Source organism: Choloepus didactylus, chromosome 18, assembly GCF_015220235.1.
Source record: "Choloepus didactylus isolate mChoDid1 chromosome 18, mChoDid1.pri, whole genome shotgun sequence".
NCBI classification, from domain to species: Eukaryota; Metazoa; Chordata; class Mammalia; order Pilosa; family Megalonychidae; genus Choloepus; species Choloepus didactylus.
In genome coordinates this window covers 52,428,439-52,440,771 of record NC_051324.1, presented here as the reverse complement: position 1 = coordinate 52,440,771, position 12,333 = coordinate 52,428,439, and the positions used below count along the sequence as shown (strand labels likewise).

At 44.1% G+C, this 12,333-nt stretch overlaps 1 protein-coding gene across 4 annotated transcripts; it reads left to right on the top strand.

Moving 5' to 3' along the window:
- Positions 1 to 117: 117 nt before the first annotated feature.
- AARSD1 (alanyl-tRNA synthetase domain containing 1) lies at positions 118 to 10,729 on the top strand. Of its 4 annotated transcripts, none has more exons than XM_037809793.1 (12): positions 118 to 308; positions 457 to 588; positions 2,973 to 3,132; positions 4,394 to 4,451; positions 4,889 to 5,045; positions 5,139 to 5,255; positions 5,485 to 5,615; positions 5,952 to 6,018; positions 6,197 to 6,288; positions 6,775 to 6,829; positions 7,930 to 8,024; positions 10,462 to 10,640. In XM_037809793.1, the coding sequence occupies exons 1-12, from the start codon at positions 270 to 272 to the stop codon at positions 10,502 to 10,504; spliced, it is 1,146 nt and encodes a 381-aa protein (XP_037665721.1). In that variant the 5' UTR covers positions 118 to 269; the 3' UTR covers positions 10,505 to 10,640. The 4 variants fall into 4 exon arrangements, with proteins under 4 accessions (XP_037665721.1, XP_037665722.1, XP_037665720.1 ...); XM_037809792.1 differs by having other exon boundaries at positions 129 to 308; positions 4,889 to 5,036; positions 10,496 to 10,729; XM_037809791.1 differs by having other exon boundaries at positions 134 to 308; positions 10,496 to 10,729.
- The last annotated feature ends 1,604 nt before the right edge of the window (positions 10,730 to 12,333 follow it).

The following is a 12,333-nucleotide window of genomic DNA, read 5'->3' as shown; positions in this document are numbered from 1 at the left end:
AAAAAGAAATATACATTACATGATGAAATAATATTTTGGATAAGTTGATTTAAATAAAACATATTACTAAACATAATTCTCACCTGGTTGATTTACTCAGAACGTTTGCAATTCTCCTGTTTCAATAAACTTGTCCAAGCCACACACCGTTCTCGACCCTCTGCTTCTGCGCCGAGACGCGCCGGTAATGAAGTTTGTCCCATGCCGCTTTCCGTCCGCCCCGAAGCTTTTCTCTGTGTGCTGACTCCGCGTTCTGGGAGACACCAGCTATGGCGTTCAGGTGCCAACGGGACAGCTACGCCCGGGAGGTGCGGCCCTAGGGTGTAGGGGCTTGACGCTCTCGAGCGGATGGGGCGGTGCAAGGAAGAGGGCGCCGGGTGGAAGTGCCAAGATAGGACTCAGTCCGGCGTATAGACGGCTGGGATCGGGCTTATTTTTCATCCCCTCTTTTTCTAGTTCACCACCACCGTGGTCTCCTGCCGCCCCGCGGAGCTGCAGACCGAAGGAAGCAACGGCAAGAAGGAGGTGCTGAGCGGTTTCCAAGTGGTGCTGGAAGACACGCTGCTTTTCCCTGAGGGCGGGGGACAGGTATCTGACCCGTCTCTCAGCCCGTCCCCCTTTCAGGGAGCCCCTAATTCCTTTGCGATCGGGCCTAAAATGCTTTCCTGTCCCATTCATTCTCAACTATGATGATCACAGTTGGAAATTAGTTGTCTAGTTTATTTATTCATTTTACAATTATTTATCCCAAATAATTTTCTAGATAAAACATAAGTTAGGTACTAGTCCGGGTTATAAGGATAAGGTGTGTGTGTGCAAGGCAGTGCCTTTACGTACATGGACTGTTTATTGGAAAAGACGGACAAAATCCTGAATAGATAAATACATAATGTGCCATGTAGTGATAAGTGCTATTAACAAAAATGAAGCTGAGTAGAGGGAAAGAGGGTGATGGGATGGGGCAAGTTATTTTAGTAGAAACCTAAATGAAGTGAGCAGGTTAATTATTGCAGTTATCTGGTGGGGGAGGGGGGTTGTATCCCCTGTTCCATTTTGCTAATGCTGCTGTTTGCAAAACACCAGAGGGGGATTGGCTTTTATAAAGGGGGTTTATTTGGTTACACAGTTACAGTCTTACAGCCATAAAGTATCCAAGGTAAGGCATCAGCAATAGGGTACCTTCACTGGAGAAAGGCCATGGGCATCTGGAAAACTTCTGTTAGCTGGGATGGCATGTAGCTGGCGTCTGCTTTCTCCCAGGTTGCGTTTCAAAATGCCATTCCCCAAAATGTCTCTGTATTAGTCTCTTGGGGCAAACTGTGGGCTAGTACCTCCAAAGCGTCAGCAAAACTCTGCTTTCAATGGTCGTCTTCAAAATGTCTCTAAGTTGCAGCAACAAGCTCCTTCTGTCTGAGCTCTTATATAGGGCTCTAGTAAACTAATCAAGGCCCATGCTGAATGGGCGGGGCCACATCTCCATGGAAATTATCTAATCAGAGTTATCACCTACAGTTGGGTGGGTCACACCTCGATGGAAACAACCTAATGCAAAGGTTCCAACTTAATCAACACTAATACGTCTATCCTCACAAGATTGCATCCAAGAACGTAGCTTTTGCTTGGAGACATGATATATACAAACCAGTATATGTTTGGGTATGTGCAGAGGCCCTGAGGAAGGAATAAGCTTAGCAGGTTTGGCCAGAACAGAAAAAAATTCCCCTGAGGGAGTCCTTCCCCTGAGGAGAGAGGTGGGTTAAATGGCATGGGAGAAGGCAGAGTTATCAGTGTTGTGGTGAGGTAGAGACAGGTACAGTGTGAACATGAAAGAGGAAAGTAACACCAAAGGTTACTTTTGACATTTGAACTGTATCTTGAAGGATAGGATATCAATCAAGTTGACATCAAATTGACTCTTACCTCGAGGGACGACAGCACAAAGAAATGCAGGGAAGCCTGAAAGAATCTGATGAGTCTAGTTAACTGCAAATAATCTGTTGTAATTGGAATTTATGGTGTATATTGAAGACAGGCTGGGGATGGGGTGGGGCTTGGGAAGGTAAGTGGGGGCCAGTTCAGAGGTCCTAGGAGGATGTATTAAGGTGTGTGGACTTCATTCAGAAAGGAGTGGTGAGCTATGCAGTTTCTGAGGCAAAAAAAGTGATATGAGAGAAGTTTTTCAGTAGGCTTATTATTGAGAAATTTTCAATTTCGTATCAATGTCAATGTTAGTGTGGTGATTTTCCCAACATGAAGATTTTCTTGTCTGCTGAAGGAAAACCTGTGACCTCATGTATCCATAGAAGGTCTCCTTTTATATATCATGTCTTTTGGGTAGCCTTTCCTGATTCCCCAAGACAGTTAGGTCTCTTTCCTTTGAGCTCCTTTAGCACCATGAACTTATTCATATGGTATGTTTTAGATCATATTGCAATTGCCTGTTTACTTGTCTGTGTTCTTTTCCAGACCCTTTCAGTTTCTTCAGGGAAGGGACCATGTCTTGTTTATATAGTATTCTTGGGCTAGCACAATGTCTCATAAGCAGTTGGCACTCAATACTTTTTTAAAAGAATGAATATTTTTTTGATCTAATTCTAGTAGCAGTGTAGAGTATGGGGTGGAGAGGGGGAGGAAAATTCATATCATTTTAGAGGCTGTTAAAAGATGTTAAGAATAGAAATTAAGGCAATGAGAATGAGGATGGGGGATCTTTGGGCTTTACTAAAAGCTTCATTGCTGTAGTTTTAGTCTTTTTCTGTTTTAATTCTGTTATTGTCTGAAGAACAAAGGGTGTCCAGGTGAAGAGGATGGAGAGACAAGTAGACCCACCTCACTTGGCATTGCCACCTCCTTTCTTGGGGAGCTCAAATTTTGGGTCTGTCTCTCAGACATTTTCCCTGAAGAGTCTTTGTATCTAGGAATTAGGGTCAACCCTGCCTCTCACCACTGATTGCCTGCACTTCTTTCCCCAGCCTGATGACCGAGGTACTATCAATGACATCTCTGTGTTGAGAGTGACCCGCCAGGGATCCCAGGCTGATCATTTCATGCAGACACCCCTCATCCCTGGAAGCCAGGTCCAGGTCCGGGTGGACTGGGAGCGGAGGTTTGATCACATGCAGCAGCATTCGGGTAAGTGGGGCAGGCAGGGTACGTGTACAGAGGAGCAGTTGCCTTGTATAGAAATGCCATGATGATGGAGAGGCAGTTTGGGTTCTTTAGGAGTGAACCTTTTGGAAGAGACAGACATATTCAGAATTCAGGGAGGATATAATAAATGCTATAAAAGCAGTATGAACAGGTACAAGTATTAGAATAACTGCCGGATTTGAGTATTACCAATTTTCCACTTGGTATCGCCATCTGGATGTCTCATGGGCTCCTCAAATTCAAAACGTCGAAACGGAATTTAAAAAGCACCCCTGCCCACCTCTTGCCTCACAGCCCCGTATGTGTTCCTCTGTCAGCATTCTCTATCTCAGTAGAGGGGATCACGATCCACCCAGCTGTGTGAGCTCCAATCCTGGAAGTCATTCCAGACACCTCATTCTCTTTGCAGATAGCCAATCAATCACTGAGTCCTTTCAGTTTATCTTTTACATCTCTGTCCACCTCCCTCTGCTGTCACTGCAGTCATGCTAGGCCCAGCTCTTGTTGCCTTCCCCCTGGACCTCTGTAGTAGCCCCCCGCTGGTCTCTCCATATTCAGTCTCTGCAGCCCCTTCTCCACACAGCAGCCAGAATAGTCTTTTAAAAATGAAAATCTGATCATGTCACCTCCTCCTCTTCAAAGGCTTTCTGTATCTCTTTGTATGAAATCCTACTCGGTATCATGGTCTATAAGCCCTATGTGGGCTGGCTCCTGTCTACTGCTCCAGCTCATATCCTGCTCCTCTCCCTCTTGTTCTCGGCATTCTGGCCATGCTAGCCTTCTCTAGATTCCTTGAACACATACTGCTGCTTTTCTCCTCTCAAGGCCTTTGGTTGTCTTATTCCCTCTGTCTTTGCAAAGTTCATTCCCCTCCTCTTCCTCCTCCTTGTTGTCATTCAGGGATGTTGCTGTGTCTCTAATGCCAAATCCTGTGCCTTTGCATTCAATAAATATTTGTTGAATGAATGAATATGGCCAATTAGTTCAAATCCTGGTTCTGCCTCTGATAAGCCGTGTTGCCTTGGCAAGTTATTTAGTCTCTCTAGGCCTCAGTGGCCTCATCTATGAAATGGCATCATAAAGCCTCTTGCAGAATTCTTGTGGGGATTTCCCAAGTATCTAAAGTGTATTACCCTAGCCAGACATGTCTTCAGAAAGTCAGTTTCTGTGATTGTATCATTGTGGGAGTTGGTGGCTTTCTGGGTGTCTCATTCTTTGCCTGTCTCTTGCTGTCTTTGCTCAGGGCAGCATCTCATCACAGCAGTTGCTGACCATCTGTTTGGGCTGAAGACAACATCGTGGTGAGCAGATGGCAGAAGGCTATATGGTGTGGGTTCCTGACTACCAGCACCTTTCCCAGTAAAGGATAAGAGAGTAGGGAAATAAAAGAAAGGGGAGTGTTATTAATTTTCCCTGTGGTCCCGTTTCCCTTGAAGATAGGGTAGTAGGATGAGAGGAGAGACGTTTGTACTTAGGAAAGAATTTGGAATTGGGAGCCCAAAGACCTAGGGGGTGAATTCTTGTTTCTCCATCCACTGGTCACGTGACCTTTATCATGTTCCCTAATACGCCTGTGAGCCTCAGTTTCCTCACCTGTAAAATGGGAATGATAATCCCTGCCTTGTGGGATTTATGAGAGGATTAAATGAGGAACATTCTTTGTAAACTGTGAGGACCTTTCATGTATTATTATTGTCATCATCATCAACATCTGTGACCACTCTCCTTCCCCTGGCAGGGAGTTAGGGCGACTCCGTAGTGTGATTGAGCTTGACAGCCCCTCTGTGACTGCAGAGCAAGTAGCTGCCATTGAGCAGAGCGTCAATGAAAAAATCAGAGATCGGCTGCCAGTGGACGTGCGAGAGCTGAGCCTGGATGATCCCGAGGTGGAGCAGGTGCGGGGAGAGCCAGTGGGGTGGCTTCTGCCGGGTAACCCTCTGAGGGCTCCTCGAAATTCAGACAGCCCTTCTCCCTCCCCTCTGTCCCAGGTGAGGGGTCGGGGTTTGCCGGATGATCATGCTGGGCCCGTTCGTGTTGTTACCATCAAGGGTGTTGATTCCAACATGTGCTGTGGCACCCATGTGAGCAATCTCAGTGACCTTCAGGTAGGTGAAGATGAGCTTTTGAGTGTGGTTGAGAAAGAGGATGTCAGGGGAGTGGAGGATCACACAAGGCTGAGGTGGTAGAGGGGGCCAATTTGGGAATCCCAAGAAAAATCACTCCTTCATTGCTTCAGAGCTGGGGCAGAGGTGTAGGTCTCTCCTGGCCTTGAGTGCCAGGAGCCACTGCGGTTTTTTCATATGCCTGTGTGTATCACTCCCTTGCCTCCTGCAGGTCATTAAGATTCTGGGCACTGAGAAGGGGAAGAAGAACAAAACCAACCTGGTATTTCTGGCTGGGAACCGGGTACTGAAATGGATGGAGAGAAGTCATGGGACTGAAAAAGCACTGACCACTCTGCTTAAGTATGCCACCTTCTTACCAGTCTTCCTCCTGGTTCTTAGATCCTTGATGCTCTGGGGCTTAGTTCTCCTACCTACATGGTGGACAGAATAATCTCTTATCTCTGGGGGTAGGATGCAATCATAAATGATAAAGTGCTTTGGATGGTAAATCAGGCCCCCACAGAATGGCGTATTCCTTTATATCCTCTCCCCCAGTTGCCTTATAGGCCTCCTCTTAATGTCCCCTGGTCCCCATCTTGAGAGAGGAACCCTTTCAAGAAGGGCATCATTGATTTACTCTCTACACCAAAAGCACTCAGGAAGCTAGGCAAGTCTCCATTGACCTTTGTCTCATAGGTGTGGAGCAGAGGATCATGTGGAAGCAGTGAAAAAGCTACAAAACTTGACCAAGCTCCTACAGAAGGTGATTTATTCCACGGTTTGGAGAGGGCAAGAGCTTTGCCTGGAATAGGCCTCTCAGACTTGGCCCCTCTGCCCGACCACATGTGTGGTTTGTCAAAGAGGGACGTGAAGGGAGGGAAGTTGCTGCTCTCTTTTGTCATCCTTTCCACCTGTCTACTGAGTTAACACCTCCATTTCAGAACAACCTGAATCTGCTCAGAGACCTGGCTGTGCACACTGCCCACAGCCTCAGGAACAGCCCAGACTGGGGAGGTGTGGTTGTATTACACAGGTGAGAAATTAGGGGCTGGAGAAAAGGCTGGGAGCAGTGTCAGACTTGGGGCTCAGCATCTCCACTGTGTGCAGTAGATAGTAGAAGGGGTCGCTCACTGGTGTCCTCAAGGCAGATAGACCCTAAGAAATGTGTTACATACTAGGTTTCCTGTGTTTGACACTGACCTCTTCACTGTAACACCCCTAACCTTCATTACATCTTCCCTTACCTCCTTCACCATCTAATAGATCTCTCCTTGCCCTGGGGAATCCTACTTAAGGGAGACAGAAACAAACAGCTTGTTCGTGAACTCCTGAGGATGAGAATTGTGTCTTACTGGCTGGCCCTCTCAGTCAGCACCTTTTCTCTTTGTTAACAGGGCCTGGGGCTCTGTGAGCACAGACAGACAGCAGCAATGCCAGCTTTTATATGGACGAGCCAGGCTTCCTGCAGTTTCACAGTTGTTACTCCAATCTGGATCTCTTGTCTCTGTCTTTTTTGTAGGAAGGAGGGTGATTCTGAGTTCATGAATATCATTGCCAATGAGATTGGGTCAGAGGTAAGAGGGACATGGAATGCTTTACCCACCCTGCATATAGACCTAGGGAGATATAAGTAAGGGACGTTAGTTTAGCTGAAATTCCTCCACATGAACACTTTTTAGAGTAGGGAATAGAAATCAGTTAAGTTCTATTTTATTAGCACTAGTTAAGAGCCATGCTCTGTTTCAGGTGTTGACCTAGGTCTATGATTTTGAACTTTCTGGGGCTGTGACATTCGCCAGCTTCCAAGCTCCTCCTCTCAGAACTGGAGCTCTCAGAGCCATGCAGATTTATGTGTGTTCAGGGCCTAATTATAGACATAAAGTGGGGGTTGGCAAGGCCCTTTAAAGACAATCCCACCATTTTCCTCTGCCTCTGACTTCAGCTGCTCTTCCCCATCCTGAAAATCCAAAGCTTAGAGATTTCCAGGTCTCCCTCTTCTGCATTTACTCCAAAAACATTCTTTGGAATACCTATTCTGGGTCAAGCATTGTGTGCATCTCGCTATAATTCTTCTGGGTAGAGGGGGCTCATTTTCTGGTCTGGCAGAGAAGCGGATGTGTCAACATTTATAATTTAGGGCGTTAAATGCTCTGATGCACATAGGCCCAAAATTGCTGTATGGGAGGTAGAGGTGCAGGAGCACATTATCTGAAAAGGTGGAGAGGCTTTAGGGGTGTGGCCTGTTACTCCAGCTCGACTTGAAGTCTCCTGAGAGGTCCTCAGACGGACAAGGGAGGAAAGGTGGCCAAGCAGAGGAAGCAGCTGCGGCAGAGGAAAAGGGCATGGGAAAACACAGTGGTTTGGGAAATGGCAGGCACAGGGGACATGGTGACAGGGGTGGCCAGACTAGAAAGGTTGGTGGGAGTCAGATCATGAACGGCATTTTATGCTTGGCTGTGGCCAGCAGCTTCCAGCCTTCTACTTAATGTTTACCCTTGGTTGTACAGTTGCTATCGAAGTGTCTTGACCTTGGTGGGCTATATCATAATTTATTAGGAAAATTGTCCTGTGGCTTGGTGGAAAATCCTATTCTAGGGATTCATAAAATACAGGGGTTGGGGGCTGACCCCTCACCCTTAAATATCAGGATTCATTTCCCTATCTTACCTCCTAGGAGACCCTCCTGTTCTTAACCGTGGGTGATGAGAAAGGTGCTGGGCTCTTCTTACTGTCAGGGCCAGCTGAGGCTGTGGAGACCTTGGGGCCCAGGTAAGAGTACGTGGACTGTCTCGCATGGGTGGGAGAGTTTGTAAGACTTAACCTGTTAACACTAGGACAGCCCTTCACTGATTAAAGGACCCTCACATCTGTGATCTCATTTGATTCACATCACAGGCTGAGCAGGGACCGTTATCACCATCCTCATCCCCGATTTTATAGCTGGGGGACTTCCTATCCTGTGCCTGAGGTCTCATAGTTAAAGTGGTAAAACTGAGACTTGAAGACAGGTCTTTTGGCTCCAAATCTCATGTGCTTTCTTTTTTTCCTTCCTATTAGAAATTTTATTGCATAAGAGATAACATGAATACTGGTGTTAGATTATTAGTAGGCAGATGAAGCAGGTGCTTAGGTACCAGCAAGGCAGAGAGGCAGAGAAAAACATTTAGGGGAGAAAATTTGGATTTTGAGACTAAAGCAAAAAAGGCATTGATATATTTGTTATGGAAAAATTAGATTCTTGTTGGACTTCCTTACCCTTATATTACTATTTAGTATTTTCTCATTTTAAGTTAGATACGGGGAAGTAGTGCTGTATAATCTTTCTAGCATTTAGAGTTTCCTGATTGACTTTGATGAATACGTGTTTATTATAAAACATTGAAGCAAATCATAAGTATTAAAGCAGAGGCTCTAGACATGCAGCCAGATGTAGCATATAGACTAGTTTGGCCTGCTCACTGTTTTAAATTTTCAAAGTATTGTGCCACATTTTAAAATTAGGAGATTTTTATATAAGGACAATTTTAGCTTTTCTCAAAAAAAAAAAAAAAAAAAGGATGATCCACATTTCTACACAAGCATGGCTACTCTCTTTAGGCAGGACATTTCCCCTCCAGTTTGCCGTAGTCCCCACCTTTCTTGCTTGTCCACACCCAGCTTGTTTCACTGCGGTTCCCCACAGGCATTCGTGTTTGCACTCCTGACCCCCTGTGGACACTCCCTCCCTCCCTGGAGATCACCTCTGTGGATGCTTGGTGTCCTCCCAATTCTTTTTTTTCTGTGGATTATAATCTCTTTAAAAAGGAAAACGTAAATGGGATCCAACCACATGTATTTTCCTGCAACTTAAATCTCTTTTAATAATATGTTTTAGAAGTTTTTTCCATGTTAGGCATACCTCAATCCTTATAGCAACTGCATAATAATTGTATAATATTTCATACCATGGATTACCATAATTTATCCAGCCTCCCACATAGAGACACTTATATTGTTCCTTATCATTCGCTCTTAGAATGAGCATTAAACAAATCTGATTGTACATGTGCATGTATTTTTTAATTTTTATTTTCTTTGTGGTAACTATGTATAACAGAACATTTTCCACTGTAATTACTTTCAGTTTACAATTCAGTGGTGTCAGTTAAATTCACAGTTTTATTTTCCATCACTCCAGACAGAAACTGTACCCTTTGAGCATTAACTCCCCATTCCCCACCCCCACCCCTGGTCCCTGTATACTTCTTGCCCTTGGTTTTTGTTTTTTTTTTTAATTCAGTTTTGTTGAGATATATTCACATACCGTACAGTCATCCACTGTGTACAATCAACTGTTCACAGTACCATCATATAGTTGTGCATTCATCACTCCAATCAATTTTTAAACATTTTCCTTACTCCAAAAAGAATAAAAATAGAATAAAAATAAAAGTAAAAAAGAACACCCAAAACATTCCATCCCCCCATCCCACCCTATTTTTCATTTAGTTTTTGTCCCTTTTTTCTACTCATCTGTCCATACACTGGATAAAGGGAGTGTGAGCCACAAGGTTTTCCCAATCACACTGTCACACCATGTAAGCTACATAGTTATGCAGTTGTCTTCAAGAATCAAGGCTACTGGGTTGCAGTTTGACAGTTTCAGGTATTTCCTTCTAGCTATTCCAATACACTAAAAACTAAAAAGAGAATCTGTAGCGCATAAGAATGTGCTCCAGAGTGACCTCTCAACTCCATTTGAAATCTCTCGACCCCTGAAACTTTATTTTATTTCATTTCTCTTACCCCTTTTGGTCAAGAAGATTTCCTATGATGCCAGGTCCAGGCTCATCCCTGGGAGTCATGTCCCATGTCGTGGGGAGGGCAGTGAGTTCATCTGCCAAATGGGCTTAGAGAGAAAGAGGCTACAACTGGGCAACAAAGAGGTTCTCTGGGGGTGATTCTTAGGCACAATTGTAAGTAGGCTTAGCCTCTCCTTTGCAGCAACTATCTTCATAAGGGCAAGCCCCAAGACTGAGGGCTCGGCCTACTAAATTGTCAGTCCTCAATGCTTGTGAGAGTATCAGTATAAACCCAGGTGGGGAAGTCCAACATTTCTGCATTTTTCCCCAGTTCCTCAGTGGGGCTCTGCAAATGTATTTTTATTCTCTGCCCAAATTACTTTGGGATGTATCCTGCCTTGGTTTTTCTGTGGCTTTTCCCTCAGGGATCTCCTCCCTGATTACATCTCTACTCCCCAGGGTGGCTGAGGTCCTAGAAGGCAAAGGAGCAGGGAAGAAAGGCCGCTTTCAGGGCAAGGCCACCAAGATGAGCCGGCGAGCAGAGGTACAGATGCTTCTCCAGGACTATATCAGCACACAGAGTGCTGAGGAGTGAGGAGCCAGGGTGCCCTCCTCAGTGCTCCTGCCACTGAGAATGGGCCACCTGTCCCCACAGAAGGAGTCTCTTGGACAATAAAATAGTTTGACTCAAAATGGTTGTGGTCCCACAAATATTTGTCTGACCAGTTTGTACAGTATATTCCAGTGTACATGTGTCGTCCGTATCTCTTTGTACTAATTTAAACCCAGCGGAACTGTTTCTTAATGTAGAAATGCAGTCACTAAGGATTGTGCACTTTAAGTTTGGAGATTTGACTTAGGGGTTAGATGCATTCATATTTCCTTGGTTCTTCTTTTTTCTTTCTTTTCCCAGTCTTGTGTTTCATAACTACAAAGTATCAATGAGTTTGCAAATCAGTCCAGAAGCCACAAAAATATATAGTAGAAAGATGTTCCAAGTCTGTTATTGAGGGAGTAAAAGGATGGAAAAAAGATGAACTGTGTAAGACTTTCCCAAAGAAAGCTGGTACCACAATAATAACAGATGAATTAGACTTTAAGGCCAGAAGCACTATTAAAGATAAAGAGGTACATGTAATGATAAAACGGTCAATCCACAGAAAAATGAAAATGAATTAATTCTAAAATTGTATGTATTTAATACAGAACAGACATTGACAGATCTAAAAGGAGAAATAGATAAATCCAGAATCAGTAGAAGATTTAGAGTCATCTTTTCGGTAACAAGAAGTGGGCTTTGGATTTCCACAGACGTGGGTAGAAATCCTTACTTTGGGCATATATAGGTAGTAAGACTAAAACTATAAAGAAATCAGTGACTATAAAACCATGAAGAAATCAGGACAGCATTTACCACTAGGGGGAGATAATGAGACAGGATGGAGAAGGGACCCAAGGTGGGGGTGGGGAAGATGGGTTTCTGGGATGCTGGGGATGGGCTGGTTTTGCTTTATAGTTTTTCATTATAGTGTACGTTTGTGTTTTATATCCATGTGGTTATATTTCACAATTTAAGACTTGATAAAACAAAATTCTGACTTGTCAATTAGCTGTGTCCCCTTAAGAAAGCTATTTTGCCTTTTCAATCTTCAGTTTCCTCTTCTGCAAAATCACAGTACCTAGTTCACTGGCTTGTTTCATACTCAATGTGAGGTAACATTCAATTGTAAGTGCTTAAGAAAGCCACTTTGTAAATTCCCTGAGGGGACCCAAGATCAAGTGTTTTTTTGATTACCTAAATGTTCTGTTCCTCTTAACCTGCAAGTAGAGAGTTGATTGTAAACGCAGGAGAATTTCAATTGAATTTCAATTTGGAGCAAAGACAAAGACGCCTAGAAGTAAGAAAAACATCAGAGACATTTTTTTTAATGTGTTTTTTAAAGTCTTTCTCCAGCCTTGCCCTCAAGCCACCCAAATTGGGTTCCCTCCAGAGACAACCACTGTTATCAGTTTCTTATATATCTTTCTGGTAGTATTTTTTTTTTTTTAACAGATGTGTATAAATCTTCCCTCTTTTGAAACATAAATGGCAGTATACTGCCATACACTCGCCTGCATCTTGCTTTTCTCACTTAAATGAGTGCCATGTTAGACAAAATCATGCTGTACAAAATGGATCCATGGATCCATTGGTGGGAGATGGGAAAGTATTATTTGCTTCACAGGGGATTCTTTACTTACAGAAGGTCTCAGGCAGGTTTTCCTTGAATGGAGACGTATGTAAATCCATTTTCTGC

Bases quoted from the DNA above. Each gene is read 5' to 3' on its own strand.
- AARSD1 (XM_037809791.1), top strand. From the start codon at position 270: ATGGCGTTCAGGTGCCAACGGGACAGCTACGCCCGGGAG. The intron at 309-456 runs GTGCGGCCCTAG...CTCTTTTTCTAG, and splicing joins GGGACAGCTACGCCCGGGAG to TTCACCACCACCGTGGTCTC. The intron at 5,046-5,138 runs GTGCGGGGAGAG...CCTCTGTCCCAG, and splicing joins ATGATCCCGAGGTGGAGCAG to GTGAGGGGTCGGGGTTTGCC.